This window comes from Anarrhichthys ocellatus, unplaced genomic scaffold (genome assembly GCF_004355925.1).
Source record: "Anarrhichthys ocellatus isolate YVR2014 unplaced genomic scaffold, GSC_Weel_1.0 scaffold86, whole genome shotgun sequence".
Taxonomy (NCBI): Eukaryota; Metazoa; Chordata; class Actinopteri; order Perciformes; family Anarhichadidae; genus Anarrhichthys; species Anarrhichthys ocellatus.
The window spans coordinates 51100-70699 of NW_022280116.1; the positions used below are offsets into that span (position 1 = coordinate 51100).

Here is a 19600-nt window from a genome sequence, read left to right on the forward strand (position 1 = left end):
TGACTGAGTACCTCTAGAGTAGGAACCAAACAGATGGACTCACCACAAGTAGGCTGCCTGTGGAACAGCTTAGAGAGGTTGTTTTTGTCAATGGTTGTGTTTGTCTGTCTGACCGCTGCACAGGGCCACCAGGAAGTCAAGCTGTTATTCGGAGCCGGGGTTCTAACCGCCGCGTATCAGCTGCACGACCGCAACCCTCTTTCCCCCTCTCTCGTCCCGCTTCAGTATGTGTCGAGGAAGAGATTGAGAGAGAAGCGGGTCTCCTTCTCTCCCACATCTGCAGCTACTGCTCTGTAAATCAAAAAAAAAAAAAAGTATGAAAGGGGGGACGTGGACCGACTGCAGTCTCCCTTCTCGGAAAAAAACAAAGCAAAACAAAAACAAGTCTCCCCGGTGCCGAGGCAGTTGCGGCGAGACTTGGCCAGCCGCAGTTATCGTTGGCCTGCGCACATGAGGCATGAATGAATTTGCATCTGGGGGGATATTTAAGTTCATCTGCTTCCTCTGGCGGACTTTCTCTGCCCCACAACTCTCATCCCAAATCTCTGTGCTGGCTCTCTTTTTGCCCGTTTGCTCCAAACCATCTTCCTTTTTCTCTCATTACTCAGTCGCCGTCACTCACTTTCGTCTGTCTGCCTCTCTCTCTCTCTTTCAGCTCAGTTTAGCTTCATGTGCTTAATTGGAAAAGCTTTACCCAAAAAGCTCTTGATTTAGCTTTTTAAGAACGTTTTTTTTGTTTTTTAATTTGACCGAGCAGTGGCAGGGGAGCTGTGGAGGAGTTGAGCAGCAGCGACCGTAAACAACCCCAGAGGTTAGACGTCTTTTGAACCAACACAACTCTTCGGTTTTATATCTGGAGATTCTTTCCCCCCCCCCCCTCACTTCCTCTTACCTTTCTTCCTTATCTCACACTCTTCATTTCCTCACTCTTTATCTTACATCCTCACTCGAGGGTTTTCTTTTACTCCTTTCAAGCTTTTTATGTCTCCGTTTCTTCCTCGTCTCTTATTCCCTTACTATCGCCTCTATTCCCAACGGCTGTATCTACAAGAGAGGCTATGGAGCTTTAAGGCTTTCTTATTTTAACTGTCATGTTTAGTTAGCATTCTGTGGGCGTCAAGTCATGTTTTCTTTTACAAGCCACATCTTCCATTTTTGGAGATGTGCAGAAATCCGAATTTTGATGTAATGATAATGTAATAATAAGTTAATCTTTGTTACAGGCAGAGATCTGTCTGACCATGAACAACAGCAGTGGTTGGTTGGAACCTAGGAAAGCTCCTCGAAGAAGGTTTTTACAAAGGTCCAGATGGGCCGAGGCATAACATTTGGCGATCAGCGCCACCTCCTGACAATAAGGGGAAACATTATGGAGGGAGCTGGTTAACGCTGAATCCTCCTTAATATTATTAAACATCACTAACAGCTACAGTCTAAATCCTGCTCCTCTGAACTGGAACGTGCAGCTTATACAGCTCCCTCAGGTCAGACTGCAGTAGGGCGGATGTTATGTTTTGTGATGTACTGTAAAGAGATGCATTGATTGCAGTTTTGTTTTGGGGCCTATTCTGATGAAGATACTGACCTCTCCACCCCCAGACTAACTTCTTAACCACCGTCAAATACGGTGGTTAAGAAGGTGGTTAGCTTCTTTATAAGCAGCGCTGTGCTAGGGAGAGACACGCAGGTCACCGCTGTTGAATAAGTTAGTTGTTCCTCATGTTTTCTAGTTTGTTCCTCCACGGCTTGTTTTTTTTGGGACTTGCAGTTGCAGACAAATTGTGAGCTTTATGTCTTCTCCACTCACCGACACATGCGGCGCGTGTGCCTGGCTGCGACGTTGCTGTGTGCCTGCGTGAAACTATCATGCACGCGGCGGCACACGCGTGTAAATTTGGCCAATCAGCTAAGAACCGGCCTGTTGGTCGATGGGCAGCATATTGATTTGTGCGTGTCTGGTGAGGAGTCTCAATTAGTTTTTATTGATTTTTTTTGAATGAATAGTTTACATACAGACAGTGGCTCATATTGCACAAAGCGTAGTGCTATGGTGATAAAAAAAATAATAAAATGCGCTGTTTACTCTGATTATATGCATATGGTGGTGTGTTCTATATACTTTGCCAGTTTTTCTAAAATTAGATTTAGGAAATCTCAATATATCGCCTTGTATATATTGACACAGATGATTGGTATTTTATCAACAGATTCTTGCCAAAACAACCCTAGACTGCAGTGCCAATAATCTAACATTAATATGAATATGAATGCTGTGTACAATTCTAGTTGGATGGTCAAATAGTAAATGCTTGGAGGTTACTTTGTTTATTAGGATAAATAACCACATTGTCTGCCCATCCTTCAGGGATGGGTTTGTCTGTTGGGGGATGCTGATGTCTGAATTTTTATTATTGGCCTTTAGACGACATGTTTTCCAGGGAACACATCTGAGTAATATGTTTATTTGATCTGGTTGAGATCAGTGTTCTGTGAAAGACTTGACCTCATGAACCAGCACACATCACATTTCTCAATAAGGGCCTTGTGTTTGCTGAACGCAGTGTGCTTACAGGGTGTGTTATATTGAATTAATCAGAAGAAAACAACAGTTTATTAGATAAATGAATAGATCTCGTCACTCTCAGTGAAAAAACCCTCCTTTGCATTATTTGAAACGGTGGCTACGACCGGTCGGAAACACCTGTTGTTTTTGGAACTTTTCCGCCAGTTTATGGCCGCTACAGACTAGCTGCTGTGAGAACCTGGCTCAACAATTGCCACCAATGGAGCGTAAATCTATAGTGTGTACCTTTACACTCACTCGAGCCCTCTTAGCACATCTGTTCCACACTAATCCAGATGTTTGACAGTAACTCAACTGATTCCTAACTTTGAACCTCTTCTCTGTCTTTCCATCAGGTTTTTGGTATTAAGATCACAGACATCACAACAGGGCCAAAGGTGAGTGTTTTTTTCCTCTATTTATTATATATTTATTTTTTCCATTTCAGTTGTCGCTTTCACTTTTCTTCATCTTTCTCTCGTTGAAGTGTCTCAAAAAAATAGACTTTTGTTTTACTAACAAAACACACATAATAACTATTTCAATCAACCACAATAATCCTCATCTCAAGCATCATTGAGGAAAATGTGGATTGGCTCCATGACGGATGTAATTACAAAAGACGACCACTAGAGGGAGTCAGAGTGTTTCTCTCTGAGATGCCTCTCATCCTTTCACTCCTGGTGAGGTACCCAAGGCAGCACAAGAAATATAAAAAAAAAAAAAAAATCATATTAGCAGGTGTACACATGGAGCATGTTGGAGTTGTATTGAGTGATTACCATGTCTTTGGGGAGGACGCTGTTCTTGGAGATGTCCGGTACTTTGAGAGGGGATTAGACAGGTGGAGGGTTTGATTCTGCTCCCCTGTGTTAATTCACAACAGTCTCTCTCCTCTGCTAGTCCCCTCCTTCTTTTTTCTTTTTTTTACACTCTACCCCATCGCCTCCCCTCACCGACTACTGATAGGGCAGACATGGAGTCAACAGAGGAGAGAAACTGCGAGAGGGAGGGAGGGAGAGAGAGAGAGAGAGAGGGAGGGGAAGAGAAGAGAATTCGGATACACGGGAAGGACTAAAGTAGAAACAAAGAAACACTGCAGGTGTGTGGCGTTCTGAACGTCATTAGTGAAGGACGGGCAGACCATGTGTCCACAGTGAGGTCCCAGCAGCTGAACTTGCATTCGGCTCCGGGTTAGTCTACATCACTCTCTGGCTGATTTTGTAACGGCATAAGTGCTGACCGAGCCATGGCCCTCCTCACCAACGGCGCGCAGCATCTGGGCTCCTACTACTGCCTGATCCGACGCAGGTTCAAGAGGAGGCGCAAGAAACGCTCTGAACGCAAAGGTAAACCTCCCCCCACACAGCAGCAGCAGCACGTTGACAGCCGAGCTCGTTGTGGACTTTGTCGTGTTTAGCGAGCTGGAGAGAGAGCAGAGCTGCTCACTCGCCTGGTTTATGACAACTTGTCTGTGAAGTTTGAAGTTGTTGACGGCATCGGCAGACTGCTCTGAGATGTGACACCGACTGTGCCTTGTAGTTGGAGAGCTTTAAACTCTTTACTGTGTGTTTTCGTTTAGAATAGAAAAACATCCGTTTTATTTAGTGTTTTCTGTGGTGGTTTACATGCAGAGCATTTTATTTTTATTTGCATCAAAACTGCCTTTTGTCAAAAATTACTTTTTATTACGCAATAATGTCTGAAAGATAATTGTTAGAGGACATGACCAGAGTAATTGCGCATACAAAAAAGTCAATATATGGTTTTAATATGATTTTTCAATGATAAGTTTTCCTTTAAGAGAAACGTATATTTAAACGTATTATATTATATTTTTGTAACAAACATGAAAATTAAATTCTAGATATTTCGTCCCGTTAGTTCGAGGCCTTATCACTATATTATTGACCACATGGATTCCATGTGTATTTTCATGTACTATAAGAGGAAACACACCTATAGATTCAAATTAAGCCTTTTTAAAATGTTGTGTTATACGACCATCAACAAAAGTATACATAGTTTTACTCTTATGTTCACAACTCTGTCTGATGTAAACAAACCATAAACACCAATCCTGTTTTGTTTTTTTCAGTCACTGTGTATAAATTCGTCCTAACCAGTAGACGCTCCATCAGAAAACATTAACAACTTGACTCTAGTGTTCGCATGCGTATTAAAAAAAAACAGCTGTCAAATCAATTCAGGGAAGACCAGGGTACAAATGTGTCTTATGCGTATTTCGACCGCGTGTTTCCATTCTGTATTCAGTGGTCGATGGAAGCCGCAGTTCTAAAGAAAACGTGTGAATCTGAAGCCGGAGTCATACATTATGTGTTTTTGATTGAACACACTGTACGTCTGTGTATTTGTTTAAAGATCAGAATTATTCATCTACTGAGTAGAGGCGATCTCTCTCTCTCTCTCCCTCTCTGAGTGAGACAGGTCCGTGTCTCTGTGTGATTGAAGTCCCCCCCCCAGAGGCTCTGAGCTTCTCTTCCCCCTGAGTTTGCTGCCCTGCTCTGGGGATTAGCCAAACTGCACAGGTAGTAATTACTAAGGTGGCCACAGCTCGCTGGCAACATTAGCCGTGTCTCAGCCACTCGCTTTGACACCCAGCAAGACCCCCCCACCACACCACACCACACACACACACACAGACACACACTCCTCATCGAGCCGCGTCCATTCATCCAAGTAAATCCACCTCTGCTGATGCTGCATTTCTAGCCCCCCCCAAGACTCTCACTGGAGCGCCGCTCGCTCGGAAAACCGACTACGTCCATCAGCATTACACAGGTCTGATTCCGGCCTTTTCACTCTCCCTTATCACCACGGGAACGAAAGTGGCACTTTTCCCACCACACCGAGAGAAGCGATGACTAAGCGGGACTTTGGGGGCCGGTGTGCTGCTTCAGTCACTCGCTCTCAGTCAGCTTTAATGCCCCCCCCCCCCTCCCCCCAACCCTGGAAGCCCTCCTGATGCTCTCTAGCTTTAGTGCCCGTCAGGTTAGCGGCATAGTCGCGAGGACGAGGTCACAGGCTTACTTAAGACAATCGTAACGCGACACTGACTCAAGGGAATGTCTTTGCTTGGTGGGCTCGTCGGCGAGGTCACAGTCGGCGCAGCACCACCAGGCTGGGTAGTCCATTACAGTAAGTGCAGATTAGTGTCCTCCGCAAGGACACTTGAACACGTCGATACAGGGGGTGGACCAGGGTCAGCTGTTTGAGTTTGAGCCATTATAACCACTATTCCACACCGCGGCCCTGAACACTGTTCTTTAATATGTGCTCCTAGTTCCGCCCCACTGATTGGTCGAAGGCTACGTTAGTTCAGCACATTTGGAATGTGTGCACGTGTCACACATTGGATCACAGAGAGATCATTAGCTTTAAGCTGTGAATTTGTCGTACACGTTTTATTCCAACTCACAGTAATCGTGTGACTGTTTAGCATGAAGTACCTGAATAATATGACTTCAGTACTTTGCCACTTAGCTGATGACATATACAAAAGCAGTTCAGTCATTCTTTACCCAGTTTAGGAGCATTCAGGGGAGCCTGCACACGAGCACAGGTGTTTTCAATTAGTTTGGTTAATTGAAAACACCTGCTACGCTGGGAATTATGAGACGCCACCTGACTAATGAGGATGATAAAAGTGTGCTTTTGCTTGTCCCAACCAGGTGCAACAAAGCAGGAGACTAGATGTCAATCAAGCACTTTCTATACACACACACACTAGGTCTCATTAAGCAAAACAAGTACAGTTCCTTGTATAGTGGTGCAGGGACGACGTATTGTTGTAGGATAAACCCTAGAAGTTAGCATCGCACTGGTTCCCTCGACAAAAAGCCAATGAGATTTTTTCCATTGGATTTTGGATAATTCCAAAAAATTATCTCTGTGGCAAACAAACGTTTATGATAATTTCACGTTGAACTTTATCGTAGAACAAAACGTTCAAATCTCTTGAATTTGTGTTAACCACAGACTTTATTTCACGCATCTAACCAAAAACCCATTAAAAAAACAATACATTGACCTCAAGACGAGGGAACCGGAAGTGAAAAGAAACTCATTTTTGTATTTTAAAAACTTATTCCAACACTCTATTTGAGTGTACAAGGTTCATTTATTGTGTTGTCACATTTTGCTACATAAGAACACAAAGCTGTTGCCAGACTGCAGCAGGGTGAACGGGCTGCGGCGGTTGTCGTCTTCACCTCGGGTGTGCGGGGCTATTGCAAAATCTATGCATCTTTAGAAAAAGCTGTTTGTATTTGTTTTGCATCATGCCTTGATTGATTATCACAATAGTCCACATGTAGCTCAGTGTCACACTGTTCATTTCCGACCAAATGTTTTGCACACACGTCCCCGAATTTATACTTTTTTACAGTCTACACAGGACCTGCAGGGTGAGCAGTCTAGCTGTTTTTTACCCTCAGAAAAGTTCAGGGTCAGATCAAAGCATGACGGAGTTTTTCCTGTGATGATCATGTATTAATACACAATAGTGCAAGAAGTACTCAGATCTGTTCCTTAGTATGTAATAGATTAAACATCTTAAACAGTATGAAGACTGGCAGTTTCAGGGTTTCTGGGTCCTGGGTGTCTGTCTTCATTAATGTTATCAGTACAGTATCAGTTTTTTAAAAAAGCCTATCAATGGCTCTTTACAAACATCTCACTACAGTGTTATGTAAGCATTGAACAAGAATATTGCTGATGAATACTTTTCCTTTTATTGTTTTTTATGCCTTGTCCTAATATTGTGTTGCAGTACCTTTGATTCATCTTTTGTTTATATAGTTCTATATAAATAAAATGATTATATTATTATTTTATTACTTATTTCAATAATCTGCAACTCTGTATATCCGGTAGGGCTCGCATTTACTCTCGATGTAGGTAATCATAATTTACCTTTCCTTTACAGTTTAAGTGAATTACCATAGAGAGCACAGTGACTTTCAAAATGCTGAACTCAAGCATATCTTCCAAGTGATAAGTTCTTCAGTGCACCTCTCATAAATGTGCCAAGCCATGACACTCGGAGACGATGCTTGCCAATGGGCCGTGTATGAAATATGAAAAATGAGGGAACAGAGGCCTTTTTCTGCCGTGCCAGCAAAAATCTCCAAAATGAGCTTTTGTAACTTGAAAGTGGGGGGGGCTTAGAGGGGGGAGGGGAGAGGGATCTGCACCGTCTGGTGCTCACAATCCATCGCCGTGGAAGCAACTTTGCCTCCAACAAGACTGTTTCTGCAGTTTTCTCCTCTCCTTACATCCTTCCCTCTCCCTTCCTTCCTTCTCTCCTTTCCTATAAACCAACTTCTTCTCCCGCTTTTTCTTCCTTCATTTACGCCTTAGAATGTTCTCATGTTCATACATTCATGCATTGATTGACTCAAAGCCATTCAGAAGTTATTCAGAACAATAACGAAAAGTGCGGCTTCTTAATTGATTTCGTTTTAGAATATTCGAAGCAAATGCATCGAGACGCGAAACAAGATTTACAGCCTCTGGAAAAAAAAAAAAAAAAAAAAGCTCAGACAGACCGATTAACATTTGACAACAGACACAATGGAAATCAAATAGCAAACACGGTCCCATTCATTTACCCAACAACTGTTTATTACGAGCGCCGCTTTATTTAGTGGCACAACATTTCCAGGCACGGCGGCGCTCTGTCATGATAAGAAATTAGCTGTGTCTGCCCGTCTCAGTGTAATTAGCCTTGATTAGCATGCCGCTATTGACTGTAACAGACTGACAGAGGGTGGGGGGGGGGGGGGGGTGTAACCATTGTAGCGAGAATGCACAAACCGCCGAGGTGTGTTTTTAGCTGGCGGAGAGGCACTTCATGGCCCCTGGAGATGTATGCAGGGGTTCATGTCGGCTCCCTTCATCGGCGCAGAGATGAACTCCATGTGGTACGCTGAGAGGAATTTCTCGAAACAAGACGAAACGTAACATATGATTCTCCCAACCAAATATATAAAACCTATATAAAACTGTTGCCTGCAGTACGGAGGAAAGGTTCATTTCTAACTCTAGAGTCTCACCACAGACGGAGCTCAATCACAGTCCATATAGCTCTTAGCCCCAGCTTGTTCTCGGATGCTACATCCGTCCTCCCACATCCTCTCCCCTCCCCCCACCTCTGACATGCGTCCTCTCAAGGTGTATGAACACTTTCTCCCACCCTCTGTCAGCTGCCACAACCTTTTTCATCAGGCAGACGTCCCCCCCCCCCCCCCACCCCGTCGTCCTTCTTTTGCTGTCTGTCAACAGTACCTCTCTGCCTGACGATAGCAAGAAGGGCGCGAGGTGTGAAATGCAGCTCCCTAGATGACAGCGTGGCAGGTGCAGGCGCGCACACCTTCACGGACGCATCCATGTCCTCTCACCGGGGCGTTCATTTTCAGACCACGATCACGATCCCGGTGCGTCTAAACTGACCTTGATATGTGACAAACGGCGAGCACCCTGGGCATCCAGGCGAGGAGGACAGGAGGATTGTAAGTTGGATGGACGTAGGGAGGCACAGGCTAACAAAATACACTTTAACTTTGCAAAAGTAAACAGCCGCATTGGAAAAGAACCATGCGCACCCAAGAGTGGCCAAGGCTTTCGACGATCATGTCAACCTCCCCACGATAACACCACACAACAGCTGTTCATTTACATTTTTGTAAAAAAAACAACAACTTGAAAACTAGGAAGAAATACAGTTTTTAGGGCACAGGCAGAGTTAAATCAATCATAAATCTTTGTACCAATAAGAACCCACGGTGACACAGTTGTCACAGACGCATCATGGGAAGTTCCTTATACGGTTTTATCCCTGATTTTAACTGTTGAAGTCCAGAAGTGACACATACTGAACATCCTGGTGAGGTCATGTGACAGTGAGTTCATTTGTGTACCCATGATATCACTTCCAAAATGTCTGCCTGGGTGGTCAGCACATTTGGCAGAACTAGCTAATTTCAAAAAGCTTGTTTTTAACAATTCTAATACTTTGATAACATGTCCTACATTACATCTAAACGGTTCTAACCATATTTCTCAAACTAATTTATTACAAAAAGTTATGACAATATTGTGACAGATATGTCACATCGGGATTTTTAACTTTATAATTGTCTCAGAAAAACCAATGTGCCGTATTTGTCACAATAAGAAAACTAGAAATGAGCTGCTCAATTGATTTAGCTGATTCGATTATTTTGAATTTTTTTAATTAAATTTTTTACTAAAAATATTAGTAAAATGTATTATGAAATAATTTTTTGCATATCGGTAAATAAAACACCAACAAGATTTAACGATCCTCTTTTGGTCCTATTTCAAAGTAATTCCATTATTTCTTTTCAACGATAGTGTTCAGGATGCATTGACGATCATCCATTTTTTAATTTCTTGTAAATCAAATCTGAAAAATATATTTTGGTTAAAGCTCACCAGAAAAGTTATCATTTTGATATGAGTTGTGGAAATGCCAATAAAAATGCATATCTTTGTTATTAAGCAAAAAAAAAAGCACTAGCTGTTAGTATTTAGAAGATATTTTCAGAAATGTCTTCCATGTGGTCCATTTAGACTGTTGTATATCCCCTATAACAGGGGTGGGCAAACTTTTTGGCTCGGGGGCCACATTAAGTTTTAAAATTTGACAGACGGGCCGGGCCAGTAGCAGATGAATGGAGTGTTTGTGTGAACTAATATAAATTACAAGTAAAATTTAATTTCAGTGGGAACAGCGTTGTTGGTCACCCTTTTTAACCAGTGCGTCAACGTTTGGTGTCAGTTTGGTTGTGGCAATTCTCAGAACAGATCTGAGGTGTTCATCAATTAGCTGGGATCTTACACGGTATTTTTTTATCGCATTAATGCATATTTAATCGTGCACTTAATTATTAAGCAGTCATTTTTGACAGTGTTTTTAGTGTAAAGGTTTAATGACTGTGGTCTTTTTAGCAGTTTGATTCTTTGACCAGATCATACAAATATTTGACTTTCACATCTAACATTATCCGAGCTCTGCTCTGTAATGTCTGTCCTTGTCTCTCCCCCCTGTGTCACGGTGTGGGTACATCTCACTGGCGTCAGGAAACGTATCAGAATACCCTTATTTTATTGGCTAAACTGCATCACGTGACCTGATTTACAACGCATTGGTCGGTGTTTTTCCTGCACCGCTGAACAAGTGCCGTAAATGCTGGAAAGGAGCGTGAATAACTCCGCTGCATAAAGCAAAGGCCCGCGACCAACTGAAAACGGGTCCGCAACGAACCACCAGTTGAGAATCACTGGTCTACAGGATCGTGACGAGCGGTGAACAGCTGTTTGTGTGGCGTGTCTTCCGTCTCTTCCTGTTTCCTTCACCTACATTCCCCTGGGTCCTAAGTCCCTCCCTGTACAGCTTATTATCACCCTCTTTGCACCACTGTACATTTATAACAAATACCACACATATTACACGGTAATCAGCGTTGCATATGTGTCAAACTCTATCGGTACATCTCCGGTCTGTCTTTGTTCATCCTGCATCGCTCTGTTCTGTTCTTTAATGTAACGTTACTGGAGCGACGGAGCCTCTCCAAGCTGTTAGCAGACTGTTGTGTTAGTAAGCAGGCACGCTCGCGAGTTGTACCCAGCATGCAGTTCGGTGGTGAAATTTTATAAATGTACAATTATTAGTGTTACAAATTGTTTATGTGTTACAGACTGTTAGCGTTAGTTATGGGTTGTTAATTGTTGTGTTATAAAGTTATGACCATGACTAGGGTTCCCTCTCAATACATATAAGAGAACTAGCACTGCCCAGCCCTAGTCTTTATTATAGTATTGACAATTTTGTACCAATATTTGATGGGCCGTAGTTTGCCCATGCCTGCCCTATAATGTTCTTTTAAGGAAAAATGGGTTTGTTTTCTTATGGGTTAAACAGCTCCAGACGATGTTGTATGTGCCGTGCTCTGTCTGGTAATGACAGCTCTGTTGATGTGCGATCACAGGTGTCCGTGTTGGGATATTTGCATGTGTGCATGCGGGACTTCCCTACACCCGTGTGCTCTGCTGGGTGCTTGAACATTGAGCACAGCAGCGGTGGTCCTCTGCGAGTCGGGCGTTTTGCACACACATTCGCACACTTCCTAACATACTCCACCCCCACAGGCATTCGGTACCTGTGCCGTGTCATAAATCAGAGCTGTCAGACAGACAGCTCCCAGTGAAAAAAAGGAGAGAGGCAGCCATCCAACAACCTTGAAAATATGGTAGAAAGCAAAAGCAGAGGGTTTTATTGTTATTAAACCTGATACCTGAACCTGAGGAATCTATAAAGAATGACGGGACAGTTTATCAGTCTCTTGGTGGGGTGAGCGCGATGTGTAACCGCACTGACCGGCCCATCAGTACGATCCTCGGGTTACAATAAGTCCATATGAGAGGTTGATGGTTGATAGTATGATGGTTTTGTACAGTTGAAGTGTAGCTTTGTTGCTGTCAGACATGATGCAAGATTGTGCACAGTAAGCAAAAAAAAAAAGAAAAACTCGAGCCAAATCTAGTATGATTTATTTTCATGTATGTGTACTGAGGTGTTCAGAACAGATCGGTGTCAATCTTTCTACATGACTGATTGCTAATTTATGTCTATGACCAGACTCGGAACCAACTACCATGTGTCTAGATTTGGTTCATTAATGACCTGAAACTGTGGTTTTCATTAGTTTTAGCCATGGCCCATAGTTTTGTGTCCTTTTTTACAGTAGCAATGCAGTTTAATGACGAAAGACATCGTATTTCTACTGTATACGCATATTTGTGTTCTGCCAGTTCTACCACACGGCTTTACACATCTATTACCTGGATGTGTAAATGTTAAAAACAAGGGGGAAAACATGAAGGGTGTGTGTTCTAGCTACAATCGCCATACTTCTAAATCTTTGCGGCATGTACCCCGTTTTTTAATCAAGTGTTTTATAGTCTCGGATGCCTTCCTCATCCAGCTGAAGTCCCCGATTGGATGTCGGTGTCCGAACGGCTGCCTCTTAATATGCAGAGCGGAGAAAGGCATGTACGTCCAGCAGCGGGGCTCAGACGGCAAATCGCTTCTGGCAGCCTAATTCACTGGTCATTAGAAGGGCCAAATTGAATAATGGACTCGGAGGTGTGTGTGTGTGTGCGTGTGTGTTTGATGAGACAGGGAGGGCCGTGTCGGTTGGCCGGTGCTCCGTGGCGCCCCCCCTTACCTCGGCCCCATCAGTTTCAATCAGGCAGTGCGACAGGCACTCCCCTCGCTGCCACGACCCCTCTCCATTAGGCCACCGCCGCCCACACGTGTACTCCATTACGGTGCATTACCTGGTCAGTGCCCGGGGATGTCACCTGAGGAGGCAACACACCGAGAGAGAGGGAGAGATGAGGAAGGATTCTGACTTCACAGAAAACCCTTGATCCCATTTCTATTAAGATTCTTCCTCTCCCGCACTTTCTTGAGGTAATCAGCGGACTGCCAAAGCTTTATTGGGGAAAATAATGGGATGGCGGGATGGCGACAGTAGTCCTCACTTACCTAACCGCATACACAGGCAGTTACAATGATCCCCTGATCTTCTTTAGTTGCCATTGCACCCCCCTCATTTCCAACTTGTAAGTCTCCTGGCTGCCTCTGCGGCATTCATCCGTCTATTCGTTCTCAGTCTTATCTTACAGGAAAGTCCCCTCACTCCTTCACTGTTGTGCATGACCGTAGATCATATAGAAAGTTCCAGACCGTGTTGGCACACACGGGAGTATGAAACGTGATCGCTTCAGCGCATAGTACACATATCTAATGTGAAGCTGCCAACGCCAAACTGCGTGTGACCAAAGTGTGGTCTGAATCTTATCAGAATGAATCAAAAATATTGAACGGAGTGGAAAGATAAGCCAAAGTAGTAAAATAGAGGAGGACACAGCGATGTTTCTTTCCTGTGGTTGTCTTTTTTTTTTTTTTGAAGCCACGGAACGGCACTTGACTCAAAGGAAAAGCGAAAAGCCTCTTTGGTTTGTTTCCCAGTGAAAACAAGAAATCCTCACGAAGATCACATAGGGAAAAAAAAAACGATTATTAAATGATTCCTTGAATTCCTGCAATGAAGCTGTTCACAGTAGATAACAATATGGCCGCAGCGTTGCTGCTTAGAGTAACATTTGGCCACATCACGGTGAGTTAGGTAGGCCTGATGTGGCTTTAGAAATGTGATGTGAATTCGGGGAAGAATCAGACGGGACCGGAATGGATTGGAGTGGTAGTGTAGCATCAGTCTGTGTTAGGGCTGCTGAGAGGGCTGTCTCATAGGCAGGCTCTCCCGCACCAGCCATTTCCCATGGCCATTTGTCTCTGTCCAGTTTCCTTTTCCTTTCCTTGCCCCCTCTTCTTCTTTTTTTTTTTTTTTCTTTCATCTCCTCCTCCCCCTCATCGTCGATTCCTCATTTCGGACTCTCAGTCTTGTTCGATCTGTTTCCCCTCTCTTCACTCCGGCTCTCGGGCTTTTGTAACGAACACAACTCTCCTGTTTTCCTTCTTTTCCAGCTACTCCTCCGAGGATACCAGTTGTTTTATCTCTGGCAATGGATAGGAGACATTTACTTAATTAAAGTAAATACATTTAGTTTTAAAAAAGACAGGTAACTACTTTGTACGTCTGTATTTGTGAATACTCGACTGTGATTGGTTTATTATGGATCTCTGTCATTCATATATCGTATTCATCATAACATGATTGATTTGTTTTACTTTATTAATTCAGCCTGACATCTTCATCAAGTAATCTGATTTCTGTTGAGGAGGAATATTATGATGTTTTGTTTTCAGTAGGGAGTGACAGATTCGTCCAGGAGTAGGTAGCGATAGTTGGCGTAATGTATTTCACGACTATCCAAGAAATAATTTGATTAAAGTGCTGATATTTCTGCAAGTTGACCTGTAACAACATGTAAAGCCGTGTCAATCTTATCTATGTTTGTCACCATCTCCTTTGGCAATTTTTCTGTCACTTTTTAGTAATGGATGTAGCTTGTTGGCTAGCAATAAAGGAAGTACTCTGTCGATTTAGCATTGCACTCCTATATCATCGACAGGCTCTCAGTTTCAAAGAACAGGATAAGAATCAGTGCAGCATAGATACCATTTTTATTTCGCTAACTTCTTCTTTGTCGAAACCAGACGCCTACATTGCCCACAATGCAACTTGACCACTAACAGTTCGGGTTGGAAATTTGGGTGTGCAATGCTAATAGCGGCTAATGTAGCCTCGAGGCCCTAGCCTCTAACAGAGATGATGACGGGCTACGGAGGTCTGGTAAAGTCACTTCTTTCTTACTTCATACCCCCCAGGTTAGTTTGTTTTCAAACTCGTAGTCTTTAGGGGTCAACTGACGCTGACTCAAGTGACATCACTTAAGGTGATGGGTGATGCGGCTCCTTCTGGAGCCACAAAAGCCTCAATACAACTTTTCACATTCAAAAGTCAGAAACATAATAATCAGTTTAATATACGTTTTGTTTTGTTTTTGTCTATTTTGTTTTGTTCCCTTTTATATTAAACGCCTCGGGCCAGACAAACGAAGCACAAAGTAATATGTGTAACACAGGAACTCTCCAGTCAATACAAAAATAAATCACACAGTGAATTCAGCTCAGTCAATCAATATCTTGGCACAACCAAAGAATACAGAGTAACTCCTCTCCTGATAAATAATACAGTTTTCTTAGATAGTCTTTGCTACCGAAAGGCCATAAAATGCAGAAATGTGACCTCAATATGAGAACCAGGGATGAAAATGTCAGGGTTCAGGCCGGAGTCAAAACACCCTGCAAAAGAATTCATGGTATTGTTTTCTTTTGCTCTCTGATTTGAATACCATGCAGTATGAATACGTTTCTGAGAAACAGGACATTTACTCAACTAGCTTTTAAATATTTTCCTGCGATAGCCTTTAGCCAGACAACAACACAGTTATCTAATCTCTCTGACTAACTATCTAACTCCACACCAGTTTAAAACGGACCATATGAAGCCATTACAAGATGATGTTTAGCTCTGGTTTCCCTCGAGGTGGAAGTTGTTGTTTTCCATCTCAAACAATCCTCGTCATTCCGTGTTCTCATTTTAACCTGGAATACAGTGGATGATGAGCAGAATAAGAATGTACATGAATGTGCATGTGGCTGGTGGGTTGAGGAGTATTTGAAGTGTGGTCTTCAAAAATGTATATTGTATGTGGGATGTAGAGTCAGGAGCTGTATTTGACTTTTTCAGTCCCGATAGCGATACATAGGCTTTGGGTATTGGCCGATGCAGAGTACCTATCGGATACCACAATTAATACGATAAATGTCTCACTGTGTGGAGGTGACTAGGATCTTTCTTGTATGTGTAAGGCTACATCAGGCTTGACTTTCCCAACCTAAAAACAAATTGTAACTAATATATACATAGATATGAATATAAAGCATGTTGTTAGCTCCCTCAGCTTGCTGACGCATGATGTGTAAAGAGACGTCATAGCAAGTATCTTTTTCTCTCTGGCTACCTGTGTATCTCTTCACCTGTGTGTTCATCTGAAAGTGTTCATTCCCTCCCCGCTGTGTGTGTCTGTGTCACTGGTGTCGGCCGTCTGTGACGCGTCGCGCCCAGAGGCTGAGCGGTCGCTCCTTCTGGCCCGATGGAAGCGAGGGCAGCCATTTAGCTGCAGCCTCCTCTCTGGTCCACTAGCCCTGCTCTCCAACCCCCCCACCACCCACCCCACCCCTCTGCCCTCCTGGCTCTGCTGGTGCTGGGGGGAATCATAGCCACTCACTCTGATGATTTATGACCACACCTGAAGCCAGTCTAAGAAGTTTGTGTGTGTGTGTGTGTGTGTGTGTGTGTGTGTGTGTGTGTGTGTGTGTGTGTGTGTGTGTGTGTGTGTGGGAAAAACAAAGAAAAAGACAAGCAAGAAAGAGCCTGTGTGTGTGACAGAGAGAAATAAACAACAAAAAAAAAAAAAACTCTGTGTGTGGGTTTAAAGAAACTGAAGATGGAGAACACATCGGGGAGTTTTCAGCTTCAAGCCGAATGATAAAATTTGATTTACAGCGTTCTCTGCACACAGAGCAGGGCATGGTTTAGAGTGTGTTGCAAACAGATGTGTTGGTGTGTGTTTCTCGTGTGCGGGGACACCATTATTTCTCACCTGGCCTTTAAGACTTGGCCCCCTCACTCTTTCCATGAACCTTGACTGTGCCAGCCTTCTGAAATCCAATCTCCCTTTAAAACCCATCAAATAAAAAATTCATATTGATACTCACTCTGCCTCTGCTTTCTCCACCTTTTCCCCTTCTCTCACCATCAGCAGTCCATGATGATAAACGACCTACCGTCAGATATTAAAGTCTGCAACACAATAAAAGACCAATTCTCTCCTCGTTTCCACACCTCCACATCTCTGCACTTCTCTTTTCTCAGTTTTGTTTTGGGGAAAATCCAGCCGAGCTTCTCATCCATATGGACTTAAAGTGCAACAGTTAATAAGCCTTCATGTTAAACATCCGTTCTGTGACTCGAGATTACAATTGAAACAATTAGTATATTTGATCACCAAGAAATTGTTAAAAGCTATATTTGGAGCAAAACATTTTCCGATTCCTGCTTTTCAAATGTGAGGATTTGCTGTTTCCTGTGTCATATATGCTAGTAGGTTAAATCAATTTGGGTTTTGGATTATTGGTCAGATAAAACCGCTAATTTGAAGACCTCACCTTGGGATAGTAAATTATGATTTTTCAATATTTTTTTTAATGTGACTATGGAAAAGTATTAATAGATTGAAGCTCGGGAGAAACCAGCAGGAGTAAGTTAAATTTTCAAACCGGAAAATCCAACCAACCAACTCTTTTCTCAATGAAGGTAGCTAGCAGCACTAGCTTCAACAGTCTCTAAATCTAGCTGACAGCCCCACACTCCAGGCTTCCCTTTAAAGCCACACCCCAAATATATCATAATGGAGGCAAACAACCAACACGTCTATTGTTTGTTCTCACAAATGACAAGTTGGCACCTTATAGAAGACTGATGCAGTGAGTGCATGGGCAGAGTGCGGTCAGGTAGACAGGACTCGGAGCATAAATGTGTTGTTTGTTGTCGGTATGTAAAGAGAATTCAAACAAATATAACAAAAACTGTTTCTAAAAAGACATGACTCACCCACTACAAGCAGGAAAGGACACTTTTTCTAAGGTAGATCACACACACACGCACACCAAGAGTAAATCTGAGCTGTGCTCCTCTGGATTAGCTGTGCCGGAGGGCATCTAGTGATGGTTTGTGTGAGACAGCCCAGCTGTACTGGTCCATTACCCAGCGAGTCCTGGCTGCAGACCACCATGCACCACCACCTCAGAGAGCCTGTCAGACCAAGCGGTCAGTTTAGGCGGACTGTTGCCCGAGCAAGTTGTCTCCTTCAAATGAGCAAGGATTTGATGCTGTGATGATGGCTGGCACGCTTCAATTCTTTAGTGAAAGTGTTTTCGCTTTTGAGGTTGTCAATACAGTAGTTTTTATTCCAGTAGTTCTAACGTAAAACTCTACTCGTCAAGAAGTAAGGATAGGTAAATATAGTAAATTTCGCAATTTTAGTTCAAAAAGGCTTTCATACTTGTTTCAACAGTTATATTTTAGTAGAAAATGATTATTCTACAAGTTTATTATAAAACATTAATGTTTATATAGTGTGTATCAATGGTAAATAATGGGACATAAAGTCAAGGTTTACCAGTGATATAATAGGATTCACCTATCTATGATAGTGCAAATTCTACAACATTCCCCTCTCTCTAAATATATTTCCTCTCTGTCTCACTTTATACTATTTTATAAATACAAATTTCAATGGATTAAATCCAAAAGAAAAAAAACTGTAAATATGAATGGGAAAAGCTGATGTTACTGGACATGTTCAAGGACTTTCTGCAGTTCGGGAATGGCAAACATTCAGTAAATGACAAAACAGTTCAAACAACTGCCTACATAAATTGTTGAAATGAATAACCGTGAATTAAAATTGATATTTTCTTTCACAGTAGGGGCTATTCAAAGGGAGGTTTGCAAAGGTAAATGCCAAATCAGTTTTTATCTTTAATGGGTTTTTCATTTCGTCTCGTATCCGACATGCTTTATTTCCTTGAGATCCTCTTTGGTTATTCATTCACAAGGCCTCTGTCCACATCTCTCTCATCCTGAAAATCATGTTATTTTTAAAAATAAAAATTTTACATCACAGGTTAGTTTTGAATGCGCCAAACCTGTTGGGTGCTTTTCAATTTGTTTGACTTCACTGAGTTGGTTGGTAGAGCTTTTAACGTAAAGCTTTTACAGAGCCAATCATTTCGGATAGGCCACATCAATTATTGTGTTTCTAGGTGACGCAATATTCATCCATAAAATGAAGGAAAAAAAATGTTCCATGTGATAAAACCATGTAAAGGATTACAGAGTCATCTTAGTTAAAAGATAAATGTAGATACAAATTTAAAGATCAATATAGCAGCTGATTTACAGACCAAATAGTCAAAGAATCACTGCGGTCAAGACTTTTTCTATGCAACAATTCCTGGAATCAGTTTGGGTATTTCCTTCCGCAGCATGGAAGGGAACATAAATATCACAGAGACAAGTATGTACATGGCTGTATTTGTGCAACGATGCGCGCTTTGCTTTTTGACAGGAGCTAAGCAGGAGCTGTTTTTAGAGCCTGTCTCGGTCCCGTCAACGCAGCATCCTGTCAGACTCCTGAAAGTTTGAAGGGGTGGGGGGGTGGGGGGGGCTGTTGTCTCTTAATATGCTGTTAATGTACTCTGGGTGACGGTAGTAGATCCGTTGCTGGGACAAGTGTTAAGCTGCGTCATTGACACACTCTGCCGGCAGCAAGAAGAGCTGAATGAATTGCACACAAGTAATTTTTTATCCAAAAAGGGAAGACGCAAGTGGT

The 19600-nt window shown here is 42.7% G+C and overlaps 1 protein-coding gene across 4 annotated transcripts in view; it reads left to right on the plus strand.

The window, feature by feature from the left end:
- The window catches only part of adarb1b (adenosine deaminase RNA specific B1b), a 97853-nt gene that overhangs the window by 50933 nt on the left and 27320 nt on the right, over positions 1-19600 (plus strand). Inside the window, exons 1-2 of one of the 4 annotated variants that reach the window (XM_031875082.1) lie at positions 7-1291; positions 2920-2961. In XM_031875082.1, coding sequence (XP_031730942.1) covers positions 1242-1291; positions 2920-2961 — 92 coding nt within the window. In that variant the 5' untranslated portion in view covers positions 7-1241. Of the gene's footprint in view, positions 1-6; positions 1292-2919; positions 3913-19600 lie in introns of those variants that run through there. The other 3 variants (XM_031875084.1, XM_031875083.1, XM_031875085.1) reach the window with 3 other exon arrangements.